The 27,045-nt window shown below is 41.3% G+C and overlaps 1 protein-coding gene across 5 annotated transcripts in view; it reads left to right on the top strand.

The window, feature by feature from the left end:
* PTPRT (protein tyrosine phosphatase receptor type T) overlaps nt 1-27,045 on the top strand; it is a 482,418-nt gene that overhangs the window by 184,951 nt on the left and 270,422 nt on the right. For all 5 annotated transcript variants that reach the window (XM_064730049.1, XM_064730046.1, XM_064730048.1 and 2 more), the window contains exons 4-6: nt 3,385-3,466; nt 6,898-7,013; nt 9,649-9,823. In XM_064730049.1, coding sequence (XP_064586119.1) covers nt 3,385-3,466; nt 6,898-7,013; nt 9,649-9,823 — 373 coding nt within the window. The remainder of the gene's footprint in view (nt 1-3,384; nt 3,467-6,897; nt 7,014-9,648; nt 9,824-27,045) is intronic.

The raw sequence follows: 27,045 nt of genomic DNA, 5'->3' as shown, positions 1-27,045 counted from the left end.
AATAGGAGGCTTCCTGAGCCTCACTTAGGTCTTTTACAAGTACTTTGGCAGGTCAAGTTTGCTTTTCTTGAGCAAAAGAATCCTTTAAATCAAACAAGAATTTTCTACTGAAGCACAAAACTGAATGAATTGGAAGGCAGCAGTCCCTGCCCAGGAGTAGTTCCTTCCTAGAAGATGCAAGGGGATTCTCTTTAAATTTGTGATGAGTGCGAGGGATATCATCTGGTCATCCTTGTATTTTTGATCCTTAAGCATGGCTTTTAAAATCTGAGATCTGCCCTGGATATTATGGGGGTCTAGTAGATTGATTTCAGCCTCTGATTTATAAATCACCCTGTTGGTGGTCTGTAGTCCTGTGAGTTTCTACATTTAAGCAAGGTTTAAGAAAAAGTAAAAAGGAAAAAAAAGAGAACTTGAAGCTTGAAAAATTGAAGAGGAAAATTATTGGTATTTGCCAGCCTGAAGTAACACTTCTGCCTAAATAAGTCCAGAGGTGGGAGGATGACAAAACTTGGCTGTGTTGCTGCCTGAGAAGTGTCTTGTTTTTCACACTCATGATCTAGAATGTGCCATTGCAGGGTTACTTAATAAAATCCTGGCAGGGCTTGGGTTAGAAGGGACCCCAAAGATCATCACATTCCACCCCTGCCACGGCAGGGACACCTCCCACTGTCCCAGGGTGCTCCCAGCCCCATCCAGCCTGGCCTTAGGCACTGCCAGGGATCCAGGGGCAGCCACAGCTGCTCTGGGCACCCTGTGCCAGGGCCTCTGCACCCTCACACTTGCCATTTCTTTGTCAGCTTTAAATCAAAATTGTATTCCTGGAGAACTCTCTGCACACAAGAAGCCTGACAGCCTGTTCTGTATTTTGAAAAGACCATGCAAAACCAACATTTTCCCTAAATATTGAACTCTGCATCAGGCAAAATGTCAATTATCCTCCTGATTCACAGAAACCACACCATCCTGGACTGGGATGTGCACCAAAAATTCAGCCAGGCAGAACAATCTGAAGCTCTTTGCCCTGATCCAAGGCTTTGTCAAGTACTTTGAACTTTGGAGATGTGGCTACTGGAAAACTGGGATCCAAAGCAGCTGCCAGAGGTTGTGTTTGAGGTCTGTGCAAGGGTCATGGGAGTCATCTGGCTGCAGAAGCACTTAGCTGAGACAGAAAAACGTGGGGAGATTTATCATGTCTACCCTGGAGTTACTTGTACTTGGATTGTCAGCCTGCAAATGTTTTCCAGCGTAGCGAGGAAAAGCTCTAATGGTTCTTGGAGAAAGGCAATACGTGTAATCTTGAATTACTGCTTGCCATAAGGATGAACTCGGTCCCAGAATGCACCAAGGGCAGCACTAGAGCCTGCCAGGAAGGTGTTTTTGTGATGTATAGCAAGGAATGTTATTGATCCATGCCTGGAGAAAAGTGCTGTAGCACAACAGATGAGCTGGGCTAGGCTGCTAACACAGACATTGTTGGTAAATCACAGCTGCAACGGGGGCTTGTTCAGGGGGAGGGAAACATGAAATGACTTTGTGTTTGCACACCTCAGGAGCATTTAAGAATGCTTTTTTAAAGAGTGATGCTTTGTATTGTCAGTTGTATTAATTTCTGTGGAGTCCTTTAAATGCAAAGCATTATTAATTGAAAAGCATCGCCTGCCTCAACCATCATGCTGCATTTCCAATTGGATTTAAAAGGACATGAGGGACAGTGAGCATGAGATTTGCAGAAATGGGCCCCATAAACATTTATTCCTGCCTTTTCCCCATGCTGAGGCTCAATTCCCAGTTTTCAGGAAAGCTCAGGTGCTTCCATGCTTCTCACTTTGATAGGGATGAGATACTTCAAAGTACACAAAAAGACAATAATGTGTAAGTTTGAACTGGCAAAGGGCTGGGAATGTCTGAGTGTAAAGCAGAACAGAATAAAATAGTCTAACAATATTGCTTGAATTGAGAGGAATCCTCTACTCAGTGGATTCTGCACCAGTGGACAGGGATTTTTTAGAGGCTGAGTTGGTTATTATTAAGTCAGACTGTGCTGTATTAGAGACCCTGCACATGTTGGTAATTAACCAAAGCCAATTCTCTGTGCATTGGTGCTTACTTTTGCCATCCACTCATACCTGATGCCGGTGCCTCGGAGAACTTAGCAAGTTCTTGACTTGCAGATAATTGAGAATTAGTTTGTTGTGGCTTATGACTTTTCACAAATGTAAAACCAAAATAAGATTTTGTAGCTGAAATGTTGCACTTGAATTCAGATCTGAAGGGAATTGCAGTAGAGCCTTGCATGACCTTCCCAGTAAATGTAATTTTTATAATGAATGATATTTAATTGCTAAAGTAATTATAATTTCCATACTAAAGACTCCTATTTTATACTCTTATTTTATACAGTCCCTAAAAAGGCTATCAAGGACCTTGATAACACAAAACACTTGCTAATGGTTTTTGGATTACTTTATCTTCCAGTGGCTTGCTTCTTCCTAGTATTTCCTGGGCAGCCTAATTGTTGTCCAGTCCCCTCTGGAGGAGAACTTTGGTTCTGCATATTTTTAGCACCTGAGCTTTTCTTAACTTGTCTTTGCCCGTTTTTATGTCTTTTTTTTTTAGTTATGGATGTATTTCAGGAGATCTCACTTCTGACTGTGTTTTAAATTGGAGGAAGAGATCTTAGCAAGTCATGAAAACATAAGAAATCATGTTCTGGAAGCTCAAATGCAAAGAAAAATGAACATCAGCAATTCTGTAGTTAGAAAGGATATTTCTGGTCAATTTTCATCCACGGCAATATTTGGACAGTTGAATCTTTTACTGTATTAAATCTTTTGATGAAGGAGATAAAGAAGAGGCTGAACAGTGACAGGCTGGGAATGCCAGCTCTTATTTAGAACAAAAAGAGCTGTTGAACACCAGTTTTAAACAGTTAACTCTGTGTTCTAGTAGTGAATTAGAAGTTACAAACTACTAGAATGCATTGACACTTATTCAGGAAGATAATTCTGACGCGTGTAGTGCTTTGTCCAATTTTCCAAGGCATACTGAGAGCAAGATATCAATTTTTTTTTTCCACCTAATGTTCTTGGACTAGTGCTTAAAAGAATATAGGTGTATGCATATACCCAGGACACTTATTGCTTTTCCACATCAGAGATGCACAGAGCTGTCTTTAATCCTATTGAATGTTGCTCTAATCCTTTGTTTTGCTTCCCCATCAGATTTGGTGTTGCACTCACACTCTGAATTGCCCTGGTATCCCTCCATTGTTAATAAAATGCCTTGAATGACTCAGACTTGGAATAGCAGCAGAATGTGGTGACTGCTGAAATTGATGATGCAAATGTTCTTTCTCATAATTTTTTTTCTTTTGTATTTCAGGTGATATTTGAGTCTGTCTCTTTGAAAGGACACCCTGGGTACATAGCTGTGGATGAAGTCAGAGTCCTCGCCCACCCCTGCAGTGAGCACTCTTTATTTTTCTGACTGTACCAGCATGGTGTAGGCCACAGTTTGTGTCCAAAGGAGAGATTTACCCAGTTGGATCAGCACTAAAATGTCTTGTCTCCCTCCAAGACCCCTAAGGACAGTCAGCCTTGCTTAATTTTCTATTTTTGCAAACTGTACAAAAGGCAAAGCTGCTCTCAGTTTATGGCTAGTGGAATTCTCTCTTCTTTACTTGCTAATAAACTGATGGTTTTATTGTTTCTTAATCTTACCGCTGTAGAAAACAATCTAAAATGCTTCTCATAATACCTTTAGAAAAGAACAACCAAACAAATTGTTTCAGTGTTTCCTTGGTAAGAGGCCTGTCCCAAAGGTTGGATGGTTTCAATGTATTAGATCTGCTCAGAAAGCTGTGCAGAGATTAAAAATTAATCTTATTCAGACACTGCACTTATACAGGAATAGAAACTAATGCAGGTTCATTACACTATTCAAAAATGTTAGTGCTGCATTTCTTCTTTTGCAGACACAACAATAAGCTGAGATTTATTTACTTTTTTATGTTTAAAAAACATTGTGCCTCAGTCTTTGAGCCTGAACTCATTTGGTTCCTTTACCCACCTCTTGTGGGGCTTGGGGACTTTGTATATTTTATGGATGTAATGTACAGGTCCATTTAAAGATCTTTTTTAACAGCCCCCTCTTTCTGGCTCATGGTTTCAGTGAGTCAGTGACAGCTGCTCACAAAAAATGATGGATCTTGTAGATGGAGTGAAATAAACTGTTTTTGCTGTGATCAGAATGTCAAAGAACATCTGCCTTTCAATGTGACAGACATGGTTCTGCTCAAGTTTAACAGGACATTTCTGATAACTGCAGTATGCTTAATTGCTGCTTAAGTAAATTATATTTGTATTTACCATGTGCTCGTTGCTCAGGCCTTTGGGTGCATTTACTTCATTAAGGAATACTTACAGTCTGTATTAACCAGATGTTGCTGATATCTGGCAGCATCCAGACAAATCCCCAAATGCTCTGTGCCTTCCACAGTGTGCTGGGTGACTGCTGGTCCCTTCCCTGGGATAGAGGCCACTAAACAAACCCTGGGGCAGGGCCTCAACAAGAAAATGATGGGATTTAAAGCAGTTAGGCAGGATGCTGTGTTGTATCCCTGCTTAATTAGGTAAACTGATTTTGAATCCATTTCTTCAAGTATATACAGGTCCTTGTTAAAATTAAATGCACTCTTGGTGACTCAGCAACAAAATGTTTGAAACAGAGTTGGTTGGTTGGGTTTTTTTTCAATCTGTTTACAACCCCCAGCATACAGAGCCCATTGCAAGCTGAAGTTCTCTGCAGTGTCTGTAAATGCTGCTCCTGTCGGGTTCCCAGTGCTGCTTTTGTTGTTCAGCAGTGTCAGTCACCAGGGTGAACATCACCCACGTGCTCCCTTCCCTTGCACAGCCTTTGCCCCTCAGATTCCTTTTACAATTGTTGGAAATCAAAACACGGGGGCAGTGAAGCTCCTGGTGGCCCTGGAGGTTACTGAAATCATTGGTCTCATTTCTTCATTTCTGCTTTACCTTCACAGATGATAAAGGCAGGCAAACCAGTCAGCAAAAAGCAGTGAAATGCCCCTAATGACACAGTAATACAGAAAAATAAATGTATTGCTGGTGCTGCCTCTTGTTTTCCTTTGTCCTGTGAAGCAATACCATTTTCCTTATGCTGAAAGCTCATTGGCTCTGTGTGAATGAGTCCTTGCCATCACAGCACATCTTGCTCCAGAAGCTGGGCACACCCAAGGACCAGAATGATGCCATTGATGGGACTCCACAGCTTTGTATTTGTAGCTGACTTACAGCTGCACACTTTAGGCTGCAGGCACAAATATTAAAATGGTCCTGAAATACCCTGTAGAACGTTCTGAATGTCACCCAGAGGGAGTTTGCCAGTAAAGCTTGATGCAAACCCTGCTGCCCAGAAAGCAGGACGGTGCAGAGTCCCTGTCCCTGTCCTTCAGGAGCTGTCAGTGAGCTGTGCTGGAGGGGGCACAGGAGCAGATAAAAACATTTGACATGGTGTATGAACATGTGTTCTCTGCTCATGTGTCAAACACTTGCACATCAAGTTTCAGCCATGCACAGCCACAGATGCCCACTTCCCTTTAAAGCTGTTTGCTCCAACAGAAGAGAGGTTATATTGTCCTCTGAAATCATGTATTTCAGTGTCTAATCATACTAGAAAATGTGCAGATATAAAACACTGACCTTTTTAGGTGTTTTTTCAGTGTCATACTACAATTTTTCAAATGATGCACAAACCTTTTTCTGCAAGAAAATGGTTCACCTAAAGGTGTTGCATTTGCTCTTGTAATCTTGTTTATACTTTTAGTTAAATAGAGACCTAACTCAGTCTGATATTTAATCAAAAAGATAATCCTCTCATCTAGTTTCTTTGTGAAAAAACCCCAATGTCTGCATTTTTAATATCACTGGTTTAATTTTGAACTAATGCTGAATTTAGTGTCAGCAAAACATTGATATCAGTGATCTTAAACTAAGCCAGTGATACAATACTGTCAGTTAGATGAATATTTCATAAAATCTGATTTGATATTGATGAAGCATTATTCTAAAGGTCTAGGACGTATTTGATAGTCAAGAAAAGAAAAAGAATAAAAGACTCATGTGAAAATGGGGTTTGGGTCAGTCATGCTTGACAAGCACAAAAGCATTTGACTTTTTTTGACCTTTTTAGAAACATAGTTTTGTGAAGAAAAGAGATGACTCAATTACTCTTTATAGCAGGCAATAAGAAATTGTGCCAGTTACCATGAACTTGTGATTTGATCCAAATCTGTATTTTCAGAGGTGCCAGGCCACCTTTTCCCAGCTCCATCACCACTTCTCCCTACAGGGAGCAGTTCAACACCCAAGGGCGGCTTTGTTTTGCAAAACCACTTTTGCAAAGGCTTTGCTGGGTGCTTGGGTGGGTGCAGCAGGGGTGGTTCCTGCCTGGCTCTACCCTTGCCATCCTCTGTGACAGCGTTCACAGGGGTCCCAGGATGAGGGAAGAGATGAGGATCTGACTCCATGTTTCAGAAGGCTGATTTATTATTTTATGATATATATTATATTAAAACTATACTAAAAGAATAGAAGAAAGGATTTCATCAGAAGGATAGCTAAGAATAAAAAAGAAAGAAAGAATGATAACAAAAGCTTGTGGCTCAGACAGAGTCTGAGCCAGCTGACTGTGATTGGCCATTAATTAGAAACAACCACATGAGACCAATCACAGATACACCTGTTGCATTCCACAGCAGCAGATAATCAATGTTTACATTTTGTTCCTGAGGCCTCCCAGCTTCTCAGGGAAAAAAAATCTGAAAGAAAGGATATTTCAGAAAATATCATGGCTACAATCCTGTGCCTCTTTTGTCAGGAAAAGCCCCGCATTTCCTGCGGCTGCAGAACGTGGAGGTGAACGTGGGGCAGAACGCCACCTTCCAGTGCATCGCCGGGGGAAAGTGGTCACAGCACGACAAGCTCTGGCTCCAGGTAAAGAAATGGCTTTTTCTGGTTCATTTGGGGCTTTCTTTGCTTTTGCAAGTGAAATGAATAGCTGGAGAAAGATTGGTGGCGAAGCAAAAGGTTTTCATCACAATCCTTTGAAGAGCTGCTGTAAAATGCTTATAGGTGAGAGTTTGAGGTGATAAAGTATGGAATTAGGAGACAGAAAAAGGAAAAAATGGCCAGTGACAGTAAAATTCTGCAAATTTCAAACAAATGCCCCATGTACCTGTAAACACTCAGCCATAAAGCAGAAGGGAGAGGAAGTGGAACAGCTCTCTTCTGCTTTATTGTGCCATCTGCTTTCCTTTCACCCCAAAACTGTTTAGCCTGGAGTCAATTGATATTTGTTAAGAAGGAAATCTCCAAGGTCTGAAATTACTTATCTGGGTGGTTAAAATAGGCAAACCCAGTTTGCAGCCAGTTCTTTTTGCTCCCAGTTTCCCTTGGCTGCATTGACAGCTGATTTGGTCTTGTTCCTTTAAGTCACTCTCTAAAAGAGTAAAACTTTCCCTCCCTGGATGTTTTATTTGCAGTCTACTGATGAAACTTGTCTGGGTCCTGCTCTTCTGGTGGCTGCAGCAAAAACCTTGGGAATTCATTGTCAGTGTTAGAATTGACACCAATCCCAACGTCAGCACATGGGGTGTGTGTGTCCCAGTGAAGGACGCAATAACTTCTCCTTCCCCTTGAATTTTTCCGATGGATACACTCCCAGCATTACCATTCCAGAAGCTTTTAAAATCATTGAATTCCTAAATGTTTAACTCCTAAACAAGTCAAGAGGATTCCTGTTGTATGTATACAAAGCCAAGATAATTTGGAGAACACTAAAGCCAGTCCAAAAGTTTTATTCTCAGCTTGGAATGATGTGACTGAAGTTTGATCACCCCATAGTTGTAACATCTGGGGCAGACAGGAAGGGCTTTTGTAGTCAAATAATTACCAGATTTTATCAAATTTTATAATTGACTTCAGGCATTTTAATAAAATTTAAAAATAACATTTTCAAATCTAGCTTAAATCAAGGAATTGGCTTATGTAATCATAAAAATTAAAAATAGTACTGGGAAAAAGGCTTAAGTTGGTGATACATGTAGTTGGCATTATATTAAAATGATTTTATGCTCAGTAACTATACTCTCATCACAGCTGTTCTAAAAATTACATTTTTAACCTAAATTTATTTACCTGTGGTGTACGTCTAGCACCCACTGAGATATATTTTTGACTTACCTTTTTTTGGTTCTTTCATTAAAATATTTCCCCAGTTACAATTACATGTGTGTAAAAACAATTCTGACCTACAGCAATATGAACATTTCCCTGAGTTGGAAAGGAAAGAATTGCTATTGTTAATGAAAACCTGCTTTCCATTCTCTGAAACTACAACATTTAATGAAAATAGCCTTGGAAACACCCCTAAAAACTATTTAGTGGAAACTGCCAAAACAGCAATGTGCTTTTCTTTGAAATTCCTAATAAACTGGACAAATGAGCAAGTCGAGGTGTTTATACTGTAGAGAACAATTTCTGGCTAATTCTTTGTCTGTCCCTTTTCCAACTGGAAAAATGTGGTCTGGCATTCGTAGAGAGGTTTATTGGGGAATGTTAGATATACAAGGATGTCTGCTCATCCAACCAATTTATTTAAATTGGTCCAGAATCAGAGTTTTGCATCTGAAAAGGCCAAATTTACAGAATCTGTTCATTTGTAGTGTTTGTAGGTGAAACAAAGCCTTCAGCTCTTGTGTTTTCTCATCCAAGCCGGGCCTCTAATTACACTGGATGGAAGTGCACGGTGGCAGTGAGAGCTGCCCCCTGCAGCCTTTACAGGAATTAATCTTAAAATCACAGAATGTCCTGAACTGAAGGGACCCATAGGATCACCCATCCCCAGCCCTGCCCAGACACCCCAACAGCCCCACCCTGGGCATCCCTGGCAGCTCCTGGAGCTCTGGCAGCCTCAGTGCCCATTCCCTGGGGAGCCTGGGCAGTGCCAGCACCTCTGGGGAAGAGCCTTTCCCTGGTATCCAACCTAAACGCCTCTGACACAGCTCCAGCCATGCCCTGGCTCCTGTCCCTGTCACAGAGCTCCTACTCTGACCAAGCCAAGTGTCCTCAGTGTCCTGCCCCTCATATGGGTTCCCTTCCAGACACTTTATTCTCTTTGTATCCTTAGGACACACCAAAAGCCCAGATATATCTCAACTATTAAATAGAAATGGAAACTTAAATATATCATAGAATCACAGGTTTGGGTTGGAAGGGACCTTAAAGCTCATCCAGTCCCATCCTGCCATGGGCAGGGACCTTCAACTGTCCCAGGTTGCTCCAAGCCCTGTCCAGCCTGGCCTTGGACACTTCCAGGGATCCAGGGGCAGCCACAGCTGCTCTGGGCACCCTGTGCCAGGGCCTAAGCACCCTCATATTTAAGGCCCAGCTCACACAGACCTGGCTGAATCCTTCCCTTGAAAAGCCATACTTATCCAAAACCTCTCCCAACAACGAGAAAGTAGAACTCTGACCACGTTAATCACCCCAAGGAGCGACTCACACACAGATGCACCAACACCTAACCTACCTGTCTCCATGATGGCATTATTTCTCTCTGCCCCTGCAGCAGTGGAACGGGAGGGACACAGCCCTGATGGTCACTCGAGTGGTCAACCACAGGCGTTTCTCAGCCACGGTCAGCGTGGCCGACACGTCGCAGCGCAGCATCAGCAAGTACCGCTGCGTCATCCGCTCCGACGGCGGCTCCGGCGTCTCCAACTACGCCGAGCTCATCGTCAAAGGTAGGAGCAGCAAACCATCTTCATGCACAAGGAGTGCTTCCTCCTGGGGGATAGCTGCCATATTTTCTGAAAAATTCTCTTTGCCCAGGATTTCTTCTCCTGGAAAGTAGAGGAACATCAAAGAAAAATGAAAATGGTAGTTGTTTGATTCGCTTCTCCTGTGTTTTGCTGCTTTGGAATGTGGTTTGGGCATTGTTTAGCAACTGGTTGTTGTTTTATTAGTTTCATGTGAATTGTTTTAACTTAATAACCAATCACAGCCGGCTGTGTCGAGACTCTGGAGAGAGTCACAAGTTTTCATTAGTACCTTGTTAAGGCTTTTGTCAGTATCCTTTCTCTATTCTTTTATTTCTCTATAGTTTTAGTATAGCACAAAATATAATATAATGTAATATAATATAATATAATATAATATAATATAATATAATATAATGTAATATAATATAATATAATATAATATAATATAATGCCTTGTAAGAATACAGAGTCAGATTCTCAATTCCTCCTCCATCTGGAGAACCCAGAAAATACCACAGATAACTGTCTATAAAAACTGGCATTCTGTTGGACCTCCTTTCATTTGTGTTAAAATAAGGAAAAAGGGTGAAAGTGACATGAGATTAAGTTGGTATCTCTGGTATTTGAATTTAAACTTTGGACACAGCCTTCTTTGGGAAGTTTTGTAGTAGAATATGGTGGCTATGAAGGCTTTTGCTGTAGTCAGCTGAATAGTTTGGCTGTCAGTCAGCTTCACAAGCTGCTTTCCTTTCCAGTATTTTATCAGGCAGAAATAATCTTGTGGTGGAGCATTGCATGTCAGCAGAGACTGTTCAGGGCTGCTGGCAGTAAATGCTGGGGTTGATTCTGCTGACACCCTGAAGTCCAGAATAAAAGCATCAGTAGTTCTTGAAGGGTGTTTGGATTTTAGCCATGTTAATTACCATGATTCAAGAGCCTGACACATGCAAGGGGTGTCTTAATCTCAGCTTCCTGAGGCAGGTGGTGAAGTGTCATCCCCTATGCTGGGTTCTTATTTATTTATTTTTTAACCCAACCTAGAGCTGCACCACTGGAGTGCTCACTGACTCTTAGGTGGTGAGTTCAGAAGGTGGCTGAGTTGTTCCTGAGGTACTCTGTGTTTGGGGTAAGAGGAATTTCAAGTCTGGGTCTGCTCACAGGGTATAATTTACTGATCTAAATGGAGGGTATGAAAGCAGAGGACAGCTGTAGAAATCAGATCAGGTTGTCCACTGTGCTGCTTTCTGCCAACTGCTCTGTCCTTTGGTGATCAGGTGCCTTTGTTATGCCTTGGAGTGTTGTGTGGTGCAGATGTTTGGACCACACAGATCACGAGGAGAATGCTTGTGCTGGATGCCAAGTGCTTTTCATTCCCACCCAGTGATCTTGTATCTTGCTCAAATCTGGAGGAATTAATTCAAGATTAAAAGGGGATTGAGCTGCCAGGAGTGGCACACCTAGGACTGCACCACAGCTAAATAGAGGGAAGGCAGATTCCATAGCAAGCAGATATCAGAGCATTCCAGGCTCAGTTAGGTTCCTGGAATTCACGGAATTCACAGAATGACTGGGTTGCAAGAGACCTCCAATGTCATTGAGTCCAGCCCAGCCCCAACCACTCAACCCTGGCCCCCAGTGCCACATCCAGGCTTTGTCAAACACACCCGGGAATGGGGACTCCACCACCTCCCCGGGCAGAACATTCCAAAGCTTTGTCACTCTTTCCATGAAAAACTTTTTCCCAATCTCCAACCTGTATTTCCCTTGGTGCAGCTTGAGAACTTCATGTTTGTTGATACAAACAAGTTAGAAAATAAAAGAATAAATTAAAACCTGATGTCCAGCAGGAAAGATGCTGACGGCTTCATTGCTGGGCTGCTCAGCAATGCACCCACCTGGAAGGAACTTGAACAGGATCAAATTGTTGTGGAAGGTCCCATCCTGCTCCTCATCCCTGATTAGGAAGCAGGTGACGTTAAGTGGCTCATTTGAGGTCAGTTTGGTGCTACCCTGTGACACACTGGGGCTTCCAACCAGCCTGACTAATTTTAGTGTGAATAATAGCAAATTTGTAATGCATGTGCGCAGGTGGAAATGAAAGCAAATTGGAATTGTTTAATTCTGAAGAGATGATTATTGAATTGTAATAATGTACTTGAGCATACATTCAATTAGCCTGTAATTGAGGTTTTGCTCAATTGATAGTCCTGCTCCTAAACCTGCTAAATCCAAGCTAAATCTCTGCTTCTCACGTGATTTCTCTTGATCAGAGGAACGTAAAATCACAGGGTGTTTCTTCAACAAAGATTAAGATTTAAAATTGTGTTTTAATTGAAGATTTTAATTGAAAGATCTGTTTGCTTCCCCATTCATAAGAAGCTTTATTGGAGTATTTAGAACAGAAAGTACTTCACATTTCTCAATATTGAATGAAAAAGTTTGGTAGATATCAAAAGAGAAGTTTTACTTTGAAATGTGGATACTCCTAAACCCCAAATTGGGCAGTAAATACCTGTTTTAGCACATGGAATGATCAATGAAATTAAACACGCCACTTTGATTGTCTGTGGGCAGCTTCACTAAGAGCAATGTATTATTGAAAAGAAATTACTGGCAATTTTATACAAAAGAATATAACAGTATTAGTTCCAAATTATTCCAGTATGTTTAGTGGCAGGAGATACATTTGTAATCCTGTGAAAATGCTGTTCTCTGGGCAGCTATTTGCAGTATGTGCTAATGCTTCTCTGTCTTCTGGCTTGAATAAATGACAATACATTTATTCTTCTCTTTGCACTCTCCAATCATAATAGGCAGGCCAGAAAAACCTATCATTTCCATCTGCCCCCCTTGCCATCCTTTGGTGCTCCAGTGGAAATAGCTCATCTCTATTTCTTCTCTCTCACTGGTGCACATATAGTAATTTAATACAATTTTGTACAGGGCAGTTTAAAAAAAAGCCCAGAGATTCTGTGTCTCACTACACTGCTCACACCTGAATGGAACATTTCCTGCCTGTAATTTTCTTTAAAGTAAAAGCTGCGTGGCAGTTCCTCGTATTCTGAGCAAAATGTGGGCCTTGCTTGTATAAAGATTGTTTAAAATGCTGTGGAAATTGGCTAGAATGTTATCATTTAAGGTCTGTATTAATGCTGGTGTCCTTCCAGGACACTTGTCACATTAGGTAAGGCTGTGGATAACATTTTAAACTCTGTGGGGGTGTATGGAGAAGTGTTTGCTGTTGGTTTTTTATTCCTTGATCCCTTTCAGGTACTCTGGATGCCCAAATTAATCACTCACTATATGATAGGAATCCGAGCAGAGCTGATAAAGAGGGAATATTACAGCATCTATATCCTATTTTTATGAGCCAGTTTTTCTGAGGTTTTCACTCTCCAGAAGCCTCTCAAAATTAGTTTCTTGGTACCTGTTGCTACCTTAACATCCTTTTAAGGCTCCTGGCATTTTTGTAGGGTCTGTTCTGCTGTTACAGGGTCAGGAGGAGCCTCTTGAGCCTCAGTCCAGCCTCTCCACAGACCTCCAAGGGGATGTTCTAGCTCTCTTCAGTTTTGTCTTAGTGGATTTTCAAAGTGTTTGGCTGGAAAAATAACCTGCCTCTCACCGGAGAGGCTTTCTGTCATCCCTGTGGTGTTTGGGACAGCTCACTTGTGCTTTTATCAGGCTTTTATCAGTCACAGGAGGAGCTGATGCCTTGAGTGACACCAGAGGGAGAGGTGGGCTCCTTGTCAGAGCTGTTTATCATTCTCTCTCTGGGTCTCTCCTGGTGTGATGCTCATCACTGCAATTCCACCATCTGTTTATTGACTCACCAGGTACACGCTGAAATCTGCTCCAGTGATTGAATCTCTTCCTAAAAGCAGGCACCAGAATTTACAAAATAAAACTAACCCCAAACCACAAAACTGAGGAAAACAACATAGACAGAAGCACTAAACAATGAACTAAATCAAACAAACCTGTCAAATTGTTGGAGTTGAGATACTCAGGTGTGAAAAACATGATAAATAATTTCCTTTTAAAATAAATCCATATACGGAAGCTTCTCCAGTATGAAATACACTTTGAAATTTTCAGATTTACAGTTCTAAGACAGACTCATCAAGGAAAAGCTCTACAGGTATTTTGCTGTCTCCGTATTTATTACTGGAGCTGGCTCCAGAATAGTTTTAGTTAAATATTCAACAGCAATTTTGGAGGAGGAGAAAGAATTTTCTGGAGCTTTAAAATCATAAGAAATGAAAACATCTTTGTTCTTCAGCTGAGGCTGATCCTGGGCTGGAGCTGGTTCTACAAATGTCACATCAGGCTCTCCACTGATTTCCTTGCAAACACAAAGTTCAGTGTGGGCATGGAAGTGTGTGATTCATTTGTGTGTAACACACTGGAATGTGTTCCTGGGATGAAAAGAGAGTTCCATGTAATCATAGAGAAGGCTAACTCCAAAGTTTTTCACTTCCTATAGAGCTGTTATGGATGAATTTGAAAAGACCCTTTAAATATTTTCTGTATTGGTTAGTTTTTTGGAGTTTTTTTTTATATTTTCATGCCTGATACACACAGATAGTTCTATACCCCGAGATAGTAATGCCAAATGTGCTCATTAAAATGTACAAATGGGGTAAAATATTGCCAAATATTGCCCCCTTGCCATCATGGGGTAATATAACCTCTGCTGGGGATGCTAAGTCCCCATACTTCACCCAGGAGATGGGGTATGGATATGAAAAGTAGGTTCTGTATTGGAACTGTCCTCTTTTGCCATCAGGGTGGCTGGATGACCACGTCCCTCTGTCCTTTGGAACTCTTTGGGAGACAAGTTCAGCTCTTTCATGTCTGGTTTAGATTTTACTGTTAAAAAAAGCATTTTTTCCACGTGCATTAATAAGCAGCTGGCAGATGTGAAGATTCCTATCTGAATTTATCAGGTTCATCCAGATCACAGAAGTTTCTGGGCACCTTTGAATTCATCTGCCCGAGTTCTGCACATTAATCAAGGCCCTCAAAGCACTCAGCTTGTGAGCAGGAGTCAGTCCCTGTGTCAGGACGCTGATAATGAGGTTCCCTTGGGCTCCATGCTCTCTCTTTGCCTGTTTCCTCCCAGTTTATACAAGTACAGTCAGTGTTCACAGTGCTGTGCTGTGAGGAGCTGAGTACAGATCTGCTAAAACACCTGATGCCTATCCTAGGCTGAGATTATGATGCTTGTATCCCTATTTGTGTGTTCTGTTCATGCTGGATATCATGTTCTGTGCCTTCAAGACTGGCTCTGAAGAGTGAAAGTTTTGTTTTGGTTTCTTATCAGCCGCTCCCCCACGGCTGGTGGGACACATAGACGGGACAGTACATGGTGCTGCTTTTGCTTTTAGCTTTGCTTCTGCATTGCTCTTGCTTTTGCTTCTGCTCATTAGTTAGTTTAGCTCAGCAGTCTGAATTTTTCATAACTGTTTCTCCTCTCCCTTTTTTGGAACTACTCCAACCTGCTCCAGACGGGGACCTGGAAACACCGAGAGTTTGCACCTTGTGGCTGCAGCAGCTGCCCCAGCACACGAGGGACTGAGAACAGAGAGACCACCCCCAGAGAGACTTTCTGAATTTCTCATCTTTTTCAGAGCAGTGACAGAGTGGTGCCATCCAGTATTGTTCATTCTGTGTGCTGGGGATGATGTGCCTGTTGTATAAACAGGAATCCTTCCCAAACCGGTTGGTGACAGGGCTGTGTGGGTTTGCTTTCTGAAGGGGCCCCTTTGGAGGTTTTCTCCCAGTTTTGCCCTTAACCAGGACATGATGCAGCTCTGAGCACTACACCCAGACTGGGAGGTGCAATCCAGGCTGTTTGTGAGGATTGTGCTGCCTGTGAAATATCTGAATGAAGGAGAGTGGTTCTGTCATTAATAGAATGTCTGAAAAAGCTGCTTCTTCCTTTATTTCTTTGCAATCATAGTGGTGCAGGGAATGTAACAATCCCTTTGTTGGTGTTGGCCGGTAATTACCTGAACTTGTCACTGCTCTGTTTAATTCAGTGAGCTCAGTACCTGTTGCTTTAACTCAGTTTTAATCATGGGGTGGGTGTGTGCTAGGAAAAGAGGAGGCAAAGAGATTACAAGCACTCCAGTTTCTCTTCTTTCCATCCAACTTCATATCTGTGAAGCCAATGAGGGAGATGGAAGACAAAGCTGTTGTATTGTAGATGTTCAGTAGTATGAAACATGAGTCCTCTCAAAAGGAAATATTTCCCTATGTTTAACTTCCAAAACAGAGGTGGGAAATGAAGCCATTTCCTTGAGAAGTGATAAATGTGCAGTTTATAGAAAGGATCCAGTTGTCAGCATTGCATCCAGTGCCACACAGACCTGCAGTAATGGTCCAGAATATGTTTCCTGGTTTCTCTTGTTTATATTAATCAACAGGGCGTAAACAAACATATTCAGGAGGAATACAAAGCCACAAGGGGTAGAAGATAAGTTCATAAACTAATAATGTATTCTCAATTCAATCTATATTTTCCCCAAATTTTTGTTTCTCTCTTCAGCAACCTTTTTTTTTGTGTTCCTCTGTAAGATGAGCAGGGAGTACTCAGGGTTTAAACTCGTCCTTGTTTCTAAACCAGGGAAATGATAATTGCTCTCCTATCATACCACTAAATACATTATATACATGCAAACCTTTTCGTTTCTAGTTAGAATTATTAAGGAGGTTTAAGGCAACTGCATAGAAATTAACTCAGGACTGTTGATGCTCAGAAAAGAAAACCAAGAACACAGCTATGCCTTTGCTACCTGGAATTGTCCTTGCAGTGAATGACCACCAGATATGTCCATTATCAAACCAACCTGGCAGCTTTTCATTCTTTGCTCCTTTTTAAAGTGCAGATTTTCATGCAAATTGATTGTTAATGATCCTCACATTACATTAAAATTCAAAATTACACTTTTTTTTATTTGCTTATGACTGAACTTAAAGACTTAGCAGGAGAGATGAGTCACATTCATTGTTAACTCTCTTCTGCTCATCCTTCCTTGCCTGCTTTATTGTAGGGAAGTTATTAATGGGCTTCTCCTGAAAAATAGGATCAAAAGATGTTGCTAATATATCCACCCTGTGGTTACAATGCTGTTAACTGCTTTCCATTCAAGAAAACTCTTTTGAACTGTCACCATTTGTGGATGTTGATGAAGATTCTGGGATGGTTCAGGCAGATTTGGGCACTTATGGGGTGTAATTGTTGAGCATGAGCTGTTAGCTCAGCAGGACAGGAATATCCCTCTTGCACCAAAATCTATTTATTTTGCAGGAAAAAAAACAACAACCACAACAAAAAACCAACCCAAAACAAAACAAACAAAAAACAAACAAACAAACAAAAAAACCCAAAGAAACAAAACACTAAAAAAGTAATGTTTTACTTTATGTGAAATGCAAGCTAAGATGCACCAGATTTCTTAGTAAGAACGGATGTTTCTTAGTACGAGAATCTTTAACAATAAACCTGCAAAAAAAAGGGTGTATTTGCAATACAGTGAAACCTGTAGATCCCATGTATGTGGGAGGAACCAGTATATTCCAAAGAAAAGAGAAAACTATTTCTGTAGATGTAAATACCTAAAGCCAATATGGTTACTGGAGCTTTTAAAAATTTTGCAGCACCAGGTGCTGACAGGCTGAGGTACTGATATCTTTCAGACATTCCTGCAGCTAACAGGCTTTGTGCAAAATCCTGCATTTGCTGAAGGACGCTGGACTAAGGAGTTGAACATCACCTTGGAAGGGACAACTTCTGCCCTGAGCCAGGTGCTGATGAATTCCCAGCTGTCTTTGCTTTGATTTGCTTTCATTTTTTGCTGGCAGCATCCTGTGAGTCTGCACAGTGCACGGTTGGGTTCCTTAGGATGTGTGAAACATGCACCCAGAGTTTATTTTTATTGTTTTTAAACACACTGCAAGGCAAGATATAAAACAGTTAAAATCATTTGTTGCTTCTTTACATTGCCCTGACTTCCTGAACTCAGATTTCTTTTGTTTTGTACATCTTGGAGCACTTTGGATTGTGGTGAGGTTTAACTCTTAAACAGTCTCTTCAGAGATTGCAGGTCCGGTGCCACACACACTCTTCTCCCTCCTTCCAAAACACCACTACAGACTCTGCAAGATTAAACTCCTCTGCTGGTCTAGAGGTTGGCATTTACAAGCTGAGCCTCTAATCCTGAAGTAAAAAAGGTTGAAAGTTCATGAGGAAATAAATGATGGAGCTCTGTAAACACTTGGCTGATGATGGGGCTAAGGATACAGCTCCAGAATCTCCTTAGCCTCCAGTCTGGGAGCTGGTAGAGGCTTTTGGAGTCTGTGAGTGGTGCTGAGATCACTGCAGGAGTTTGTGTCAGGAATTCAGGTGAATGGGATTTTTAATGTTTGCATAGCATTAGCTCTGAATGCTGAGCTGGTTTGCTTTCTGAGCCACTGCAGCTGAGCTCCAGGGAGCAGCTGATGGTGATGTTTGCATTTGTCCTGTCTGAATGAAGAGATTGAAGAGCTTGTTGCACTGTTAAGGAAAGAATGGTCACTTGGAAGTTTGTTAATTAAAATTGTGAGACCAGGAAGCAGCCAGAACTGCAGTTTGGAGATGTTGCAGCCCTCCTTTTCCATCTCTACCCAACTGAAGAATGCTTCATTTTTCAAAGCAAATCATTTCCCTGCATCCATTCTAGCTGCAAGCTGATGAAATACTCCTCTCATAGAACCACCCCTCAAACCTGTTGCCCTGCTTTCCAGCTTTGCTCTGATGTGCTGATTTTCTGCCATGGCAAATTCTTCCTCTGGTACTGGGAGGCTGCTACAGGTCACACCCTCCCCATCACCCCTGTCCAGCTTTTTTTGTGACTTTTAAAGGTGATTTAGATCTAAGACCAGAAACCTGCTGAGCAACAGAGTGATGGTTACAGGAAGCCCTGCAACCAGTTTATGAATTGGCCTAGGAATTTGAGAAGAAAAACCCATGATATGATGTTTTCTAGCTCCCAAAAGTCCACACTGCCTGTTGAACAGCTGCACTATTACACCTTCAAGGTGAGCAGGAATGGTTTTAAGCTATAAGGGAAGAGATTTAGATTAGATGCTGGGATGAAATTCTTTACTCAGAATGTGCTGGTGCCCAGAGCAGCTGTGGCTGCCCCTGGATCCCTGGCAGTGCCCAAGGCCAGGCTGGACAGGGCTGGGAGCACCCTGGGACAGTGGGAGGTGTCCCTGCCAAGGCAGGGGCTTGGAATGAGGTGAATTTTAAGGTCCCTTCCAACCCAAACCCTTCTGTGATTCTGTGCTTGTGCTCTGCTCTGGTGCCAAGATACACAAAACCCCTGTCTAAAGAAATTATTCCAGCCCTCTTTCTCCTTTTTTTTTTCTTAACAGGTTTCTCTCCAGTGCATCTCTTGCCTCTCTCTCTCTTTCTCAGCAGGAAATTTTCCATCAGTGCTTGTTTGCATGTGAGGAAGATGCAAATAGCTGCAAGACTTGGGCTCTCTCTGTTTGGATCCCATAAATCAGACTTTGCATATGCTTTACTGTCCTATTTATTACCCTGCAGCTACTACTGACTTACATGACAGACTACAACTTCCAAACTGTTTGTTCCCTCAGCAGGGTACAGACACAAATTAAAATGGAAGAGGTTTGGATTACTTGCTTCTACAATTGTCTCTTTTCTTTCCTTCACATTACAGCAAAACCTTCTTTTGCTGCTGCTGTTTATGAATTTTGACTGACCCTTGTGAACACTGCTGACCATATCCTGCTGCCTTTTGATCAGCAATGGGGTATTATTGAGTCTTCTGACCCAGATTGCTCATCAAATAGTGATTTATCAGTGTTTCCAAAGATTCTGAGGTTGAAATTCTAAATATAAACACTTCTGTGCTTGCTCTTACATTGTTTTCTCCCATCTCCCTTTTACTTAACCTGTGCTCTACTTGAGGAGCCTTGTAGATAATTTGGTTTCACTTCTGTCAAGAATATGTTGCTGGAAGGGTGACCCAGAATTTTGATACATTAATTTTTTTGCCTTTTGGTGAGGCCATTCAGAGCATGCAGCAATCAGTCTGCTCATGGAAGATTTTATGCTCATTGTCATAGTCAGAAACCCAACTGCTCTTGAGAACTGAGGTCATGTCATAAACAAGCATTTTATATCTATCTATCTATCTATCTATCTATCTATCTATCTATCTATCTATCTATCTATCTAGCCACCAGGATTCCTTAAGACTGTTTGACTGATTTTTCTTGCAGGATTTAAAATGGAATAATTAGGAAAAATACATTTTTTGTCTCCAAGAAAGAACTTTTTCCCCACATGCTTGGTCCTCTCAAAGCCTGTCCAGCGAGATTTGATTCAGCATTAGTTGACACTGCATTTAGTCAAGGAGACTAAGGAAAATCATTCTGGTATTGAATTATCCTCAAATTCACCATAATGTCTTTATAGCTCATCTTTATGGAATCACAGTACTGTTATAGTCTTTAGAGTGGGATTATTGGTGTTTCCTGAGCAAAAAGGGAATTTTAATAGCCTTCATTAGAGCTGTGATAGTTTCAATAGGGACCAGACTATTCTCTCTTCCAGGATTTACTTTCAACAGAGAGGATGAGAATTTTCTGTGTAGCTCAGCCTCAGGTGTAGCAGCTCTACACTCATAAGGAAGTTTTATTATTTTTCATATATCTCACTTCAATTACAGCTGTCATGACAGGAAGAAAAAAATGTTTAATCTCATTCGACATTTTGTAAAATGCAGGCCACAGAATTCACAAGTCATTCTTGCATCATGAGCACTGCTGTATAAATAAAGCAGAAGAGTCTTCAAAAAAGATTATGATTGAAAGGTTTTAAATTATAGAAAATCTCACCAGCCTTAGATAAGCTCTTTAAATACTTAATTATCTTCCCTGTGTAGCATCTATACCTTATTTGAGTGGGATGTTTCCAGCTTTTGCAGCTAACAGATCTTAAGCCTTTCTTCTAAATATAATCAATCTTGAAGTATTGAATGTGAACCTGTATTGATCACAATCTTGGCTTTGTTTGGTTAATTTATGTGTCTTAAGTGTCTTCACAAGGTCCCTTGTTCTGTTGAAGAACTGCTGTCAGTTCTGGGGAAAATATATCAATCTGGACTCTCAGGTATTTTTGTGAAATATTTTCTTTTGTTTCCACAATGAATGTGTTTCCTTACCAGCTTTGTTCTCTTTATTGTTGTGGAATGGGGAAAGCTTTATGCGCATGGATTATATTTTATTTCTTTCCCTAATTCTATCACAAGGAAAGGCACTATAAACCTGTCCTGCATGGTCAAGGAAAATAACTTGTTCCATGAGCAGTGTTTCATGTGGCAGGAGATCATTGCCCACATGGTGAACTTCTGCATCCAACAGAAACAAATAATACATAAATTATTGAGAAAGCCTCCTGGAGACCTCACAAATAACTAATGGGCACTTGATGGAAGTCACTAGTTTTCAGTTCAGGTGTGGTTAAATGTAACATTATTTTTAATCTGACTCCCTTTTGGTGTCAGTCCCAGGAAGAAACCCCCTGAGCCCACCCCAGAAGGGATTTCTGTGCCACAGCTGAGAAAAGTTTTCACAGCTGGAACATGCAGGATTTTTGTGTGTGCTCCTGCACCACATTTCTAACCCTGCACACACAAGGGCTGAACTTGTACCTCAGCACCAAAATGTGTTCCCTGGCATGTTAAATTTTGGGTATTTTGAGGGAATATGGAGACTCCTGCTGTGCCAAGCATTTGGATCTGTGCATGAGTGCCTTGGGAATCCTGTGCTGTTTTATCAACACAGCTGTCCAGCAAAAATGAAGGATGAAGGAAGGGACATTGTGTGTGACCTTGCTGTTCTGAGAGCTCTGAGCTCCAGCCCTGCCACCTTCCTTCTCACAGCAAGTGCTGTGAGAGTTCAGGAACTCATCCAGGAGGTGAAACTCTCAGATTTGCAGTAAAAAATTTTGCAGAATTCCGTCTGTTGCTCTCTGTACTTATGTCTTTTAACTCTGACAGGAATAAAGCACAGAAAGTATTTTGAGATCTGGCAACCAGACTGTCACCAGCATGAGCTGAGCTGCAACTTTGGCCATTATACACATTCTTTTGGAGTAAATGAGTCTCAGATTTTGTTTGGTGCTGTCTCTCCCACCCTTTTCCTTTCCTTTTTTTCAGGAATAATGAATGGTAGTTTCAATCCTGCCCAATTTCTGGAATGGTTTTTGTGAAATCCCAGCACCTATCACCCATCATTGCAGCTCTCAGGGTGAACAGCACACTGTGCAGCATATTGGAATTTCCAGCATTTATTACTGCCTCAAAGTGCATTATGTGAGAAAAGAAAGAGCTGATCTTTTGCTGTAATACTGTGGAGTCTCTCTGAGGGAACAGCCTAAATCAAGAAGTATGTTTCAAGGCTGAGTTTTAAACTGGAAATAAACAGAGATACAGCCCAGGAGAGGGAGAGCTGGAAGGAGTGTTGTGGTCTGCAGGGTATTGTGAAACTCTCTGTATCATAAAAAGCTGAAATAAAAAGAGAAGTATTGAGTGGTAAAGAAAGATTCACCTCAACTATTATCAGGCACTTCTGGTGTGTCTGCCTGCTGCATCTGGGACATTAGATTACCAGAGCTGGTTCTACTGCTATTGCTGACTTTTTATGGGAGGTGTGGGGGATTTTTGGACCAAATCCTGATGTTTGCTTCATCCCTGGGTTTTTTATGTGGGCAGGGAGAGGGAGGGCTCCTGTCACTAAAGGTGTCACCGATTATCACTGAAGGGGACAGACAAAGGTGATACAGAGACTCCATCATCAGAAGGCATGAAAAGGCACTTTATTATTAGAAATTCACAGTTCTTATAGGAACAATTGTGGACCTAAGACCTGATTGGCCTTTAGGAATCTTCTCTCACCTGTTGGTCAAGAAGGGACAACTCCTTCTTGTAAACATCTTTGACAAACCGAGGTTGCCTGCCAGGTGTAGAGATTGAGATAATAATTGTTTTAATTCTTTCTCTGAGCTTTCTCGCAGCTTCCCAGGAAAATCCTGGGAGAGCTGTGTCTCTGCTCAGAGGATGTGTGATTACCACAGGCTCCCAGCCAGAGTGATCCCTTCTGGTTAATATCTTGGGTTTCTCTTTGGTTTGGTTGGGTTTTTACATCCAGAATTTACTTATGCTTACCAAAGGCTCTGTTTTTATAATTTAATTTTTATTTTTGTTGCATACATCTCAATAGGTTGCCAGCCTTAGCTGTGAGTTGACTTTTTTCTTTCCTGTTGAGTTTGCCTTGATCATTTGGGGTAAGTGAACCCACAGCCTGACCTTAAATGTGAGGGACTTTTTCTGTGGCTCACAGTGCTTGAGACAGAGCCTCCCTGCTTGTTCCAGCTAGAGGAGAATCAGATGGAGTGAAACTGGGAGGGGGAAGAGCTGAACAGATGTATTTACTTGGAAAACACAACTTAGTGCTCACCATCCCAGCTGGCATACGAATAGACATATGTAAACCACGGAGTGTCTGTGACCTCTAAGCACATGAAAAACACCCCAGAATATTTTTACACTGTGTGCTCATAGGATTTGCTTCACTCTCTAAAGCCTAAGGAGCCTCAGAGCCATCTTTGTGGCAGCTGAACTTGCTTTAGGAACCTGCATTTTACTCCTGGCATTTTTGGGCTGGGGGATGTTGTAGAGGTTTAACAGAGAGTTATATTTCTGCTTCAAAAGCAGGAATGGATCAGACTTATCTGAGGTGTGAGCAGGAAAAAATAAATGATATAAATGATCATCAGCAATGGACTTGCTGCTTAGCTGAGTGTGGCTTCCACAATGATGCTGCCAGGAACAACAGGAAAATAAACTTTCTAACACAAAGCATGCCCTGAATACCATGTGAGATCATGAAGGAACGGCCTCCTGAAGTTCACACTGTGCATCTGGGGAGGTGTTCTAATAAAAGCTATTTTGAGTGGCTGTGTACAGTAAATTAGCAGCCTCCTGTATTTACTGCGCTCTGTGGTATGCACTCTACTGCCTGCTTGAAAAGCTGTAAAAAAAGCAAAGATTCTGCCTTGGGTAAAACCATTGTAGGTATTTGTGTCAGCTCTGAGGTTTTTATAGGCACCTGTTCCTTGCCTTTCTCATTAGCTGCTCTCCAGGGCAGCAATTGCAGTGACAGCTATAACGTTATCCACTCACAGACACCTCTGCCCACATCAAAATGTTTTGCTGCAGGTGAGGTGATAATTTTCCTTGCATCAATCAAACTTCTGTCAGCAAGATCAGACAAATGGCCCTCTGGCTCCTGCAGCATATATTTATCCTGTTTTCAATCTGAACAGGAGAAAATACAGTAGGTAATTCTGGTGGAAGGGAATGGAGGAAATGACCAATAATTGGCCAGTAAGACACTTGCATTGATAGGGTTATTCCACAGTAGTGGAGGTTTATTTGCAATTCCAGCAGTGTGAGTCCTTGTGTGGAGGCTGCACTATTGATACCTGTGGCTTTAGATGTGTTGTTGTGGAAAGCAGAAGAGGAAAGGCAGTTTATATCAAAGTATTGGTTCTGTGTCTCCCACCCTTTTCCTTTCCTTTTTTTCAGGAATAATGAATGGTAGTTTCAATCCTGCCCAATTTCTGGCAGGCTCTGGAATGCTTTTTGTGAAATCCTAGCCCCTATCACCCATCATTGCAGCTCTCAGGGTGAACAGCACCCTGTGCAGCATATTGGAATTTAATGTTAATATTGTATGTAAAACGTGTATATTTTTGAATTTGTTTCTCAATTAGGATAGAGTCTCTACCATGTGCTTTCTCTTACCTTTTGTGTCTATAAACCAAACCAGTGTTCCAGGCAGTTGTGCCACAAACCAAGAGGCAAAAAGTTCATTTTGTTGTTGGATATGTGAGATACTGTGTTTATATCCTTGGGGAGAAATGGGTCAACTTTTATTATCAAACTGTGAAGTGCTTTGTGACAAAATGTCTTTAAGTAACACAAACCAAAACAAAGCCCAGCTCTGTACCAGAACAAAGCACAAAAAGCACCAGTGTGGCACAACTTTGATTACATCCCCATGTTCTTCTTGTCCCATTGACCCCTGCAGACACCACCAGGCTTTGCTTGTCCTAGAAGCTCATTTTAGGAGAAAAAGCCAGCTGTGCTTGCCGCAGCTGGGCTGTGTGTGTAGGGATTGGCTGCTGGAGCTTTGTGATGGTAAAGGAGCAGAGCACTGTGCTCTTCCTTCTGTTTTCTCCCAGGTTATATATATATATACACATTTACATTTATATCTATATTTACATTTATATTTATATTTAATATATTTATATATTTTATATACTTATATATACATATATATACACACATATATATACATATGCATACATATACATATACATATACATATACATACATATATATATATATATATATATATATATATATATATAAATAACCTGTGGTTGTTCAAACAAAGCTTGTCATAGTTAGAATCATTCTGGTTGGAAAAGCCCCCCAGGGCCATCAAGCCCAGCCTGTGCCCAATCCCCACCGTGTCACCCACCCCAGAGCACTGAGTGCCACATCCAGGATCTCTGAACATCTCCAGAAAGGGTCTTTAGGGCTCCTGAAAGGGAAAAAAAAAAACCTTTTTGTGTGCACAGCAGAGAATCAAGCTGGGTATTTGCTGAACTTGTGTAAATAGATGGAGATGGGAAACAAAGTAAAAGGCAGCAATTATGGCAGTGATTGCAGTTCTCCCAAACAAACAGAAATTTGCTTGTTAGTTGGCAAAATGAGGCATCCACCTGCCAGAGCTGGGTACCCAGGTCTGAGCAGAGCAGACCTTTCTTGGAAGACTCCAGACTTCTGCTTTTCTTCATGTGTAAAAGTGGCTGAGGACTTGCTTTCTGAGGGTACTGAACGAATGCTGAAAATAGCAGTACTTGAGACCACTTCACGTGATTATTTCTGATTATTTCTAGAGTGGCTGTAGCTCTGTGCCAGGATAAACTTTAAACCATGGTGTATTTAGGGCAGTGGCTGCAGTTCCCCAGGAGTAAAGCACAGAGAGATCCTGCTATGCTCTCTGTCATGTGGGAGAGCAAACATGCACTCTAAACCTGTATTTGTTATCTTTTGTGAGGAACTGAGCCCAGGGGACTTAATGTGGTATTTAAATGACTGTGATTGAAGCCAGTGGTATAAAATGTGTCAGTGTGTTAGCATCACTTACCTGAAATTATACCTCAATTTATGTTAAAGGAGTTTTCTGATACCTTGAGAGGGTCTGCAGCCTGTTTTCTATTGCAGGGGTTGGTATGTTCCTGTTTGGAAGCATCCCCTGGAGAGAGGAAAAAAGAAAAGTATTATTTGTATGTAATTACATTTGTATTTTTTTAATTTTCCTGAAAATGGAATCCAAAATTCTTCTGGATTCCATTTTCAGGAAAATTCAAAAATACAAATGTAATTAGAGGAATAAAATCGTGAAGGATATAGAGTGGTAAATCTTACCTGAAATCAATATTCAGGAAGAAAACAAAATTTTGTGGAATGTGCACAAATGTGCTAGTCAAATATTTGCTATATCAAATACAAATATCAAATACATTGCTCTGTGATCCCAGCAGGTAACCCAGTGCAGTGAGTACTCACGTGGATGATTTGTTTGAATATGTGGCTCAAGCACCCCCTACCCCTGTGATAACAGGAAAATTCAATTTTTGTTTAGTTTTCTTTGATTCATTCTCACTGAGGATTGTTTTGGGATGAGACCTTAATGAATGTCAGAGGACTTGGTTGGATTTCTCAAATTTGGGTGTCAGTGGCCAACTTCTACCATCTGCAGGAGTGGTGGCCATTCCTATTTCTGTCTGTGCACTGAAATCCACCCTTTCTTGTATTTTTTTTTTTGCCCATTCACCAAAACAAAGCTTTCCTGTCTACATATCCTATCCTATCCTATCCTATCCTATCCTATCCTATCCTATCCTATCCTATCCTATCCTATCCTATCCTATCCTATCCTATCCTATCCCATCCCATCCCATCCCATCCCATCCCATCCCATCCCATCCCATCCCATCCCATCCCATCCCATCCCATCCCAATCTCTCCTTTGTTTCCCAGTTTTGC

Source organism: Zonotrichia leucophrys, chromosome 20 (assembly GCF_028769735.1).
Source record: "Zonotrichia leucophrys gambelii isolate GWCS_2022_RI chromosome 20, RI_Zleu_2.0, whole genome shotgun sequence".
In the NCBI taxonomy this organism is placed as follows: domain Eukaryota; kingdom Metazoa; phylum Chordata; class Aves; order Passeriformes; family Passerellidae; genus Zonotrichia; species Zonotrichia leucophrys.
This window is presented reverse-complemented; position numbering and strand designations above follow the sequence as displayed.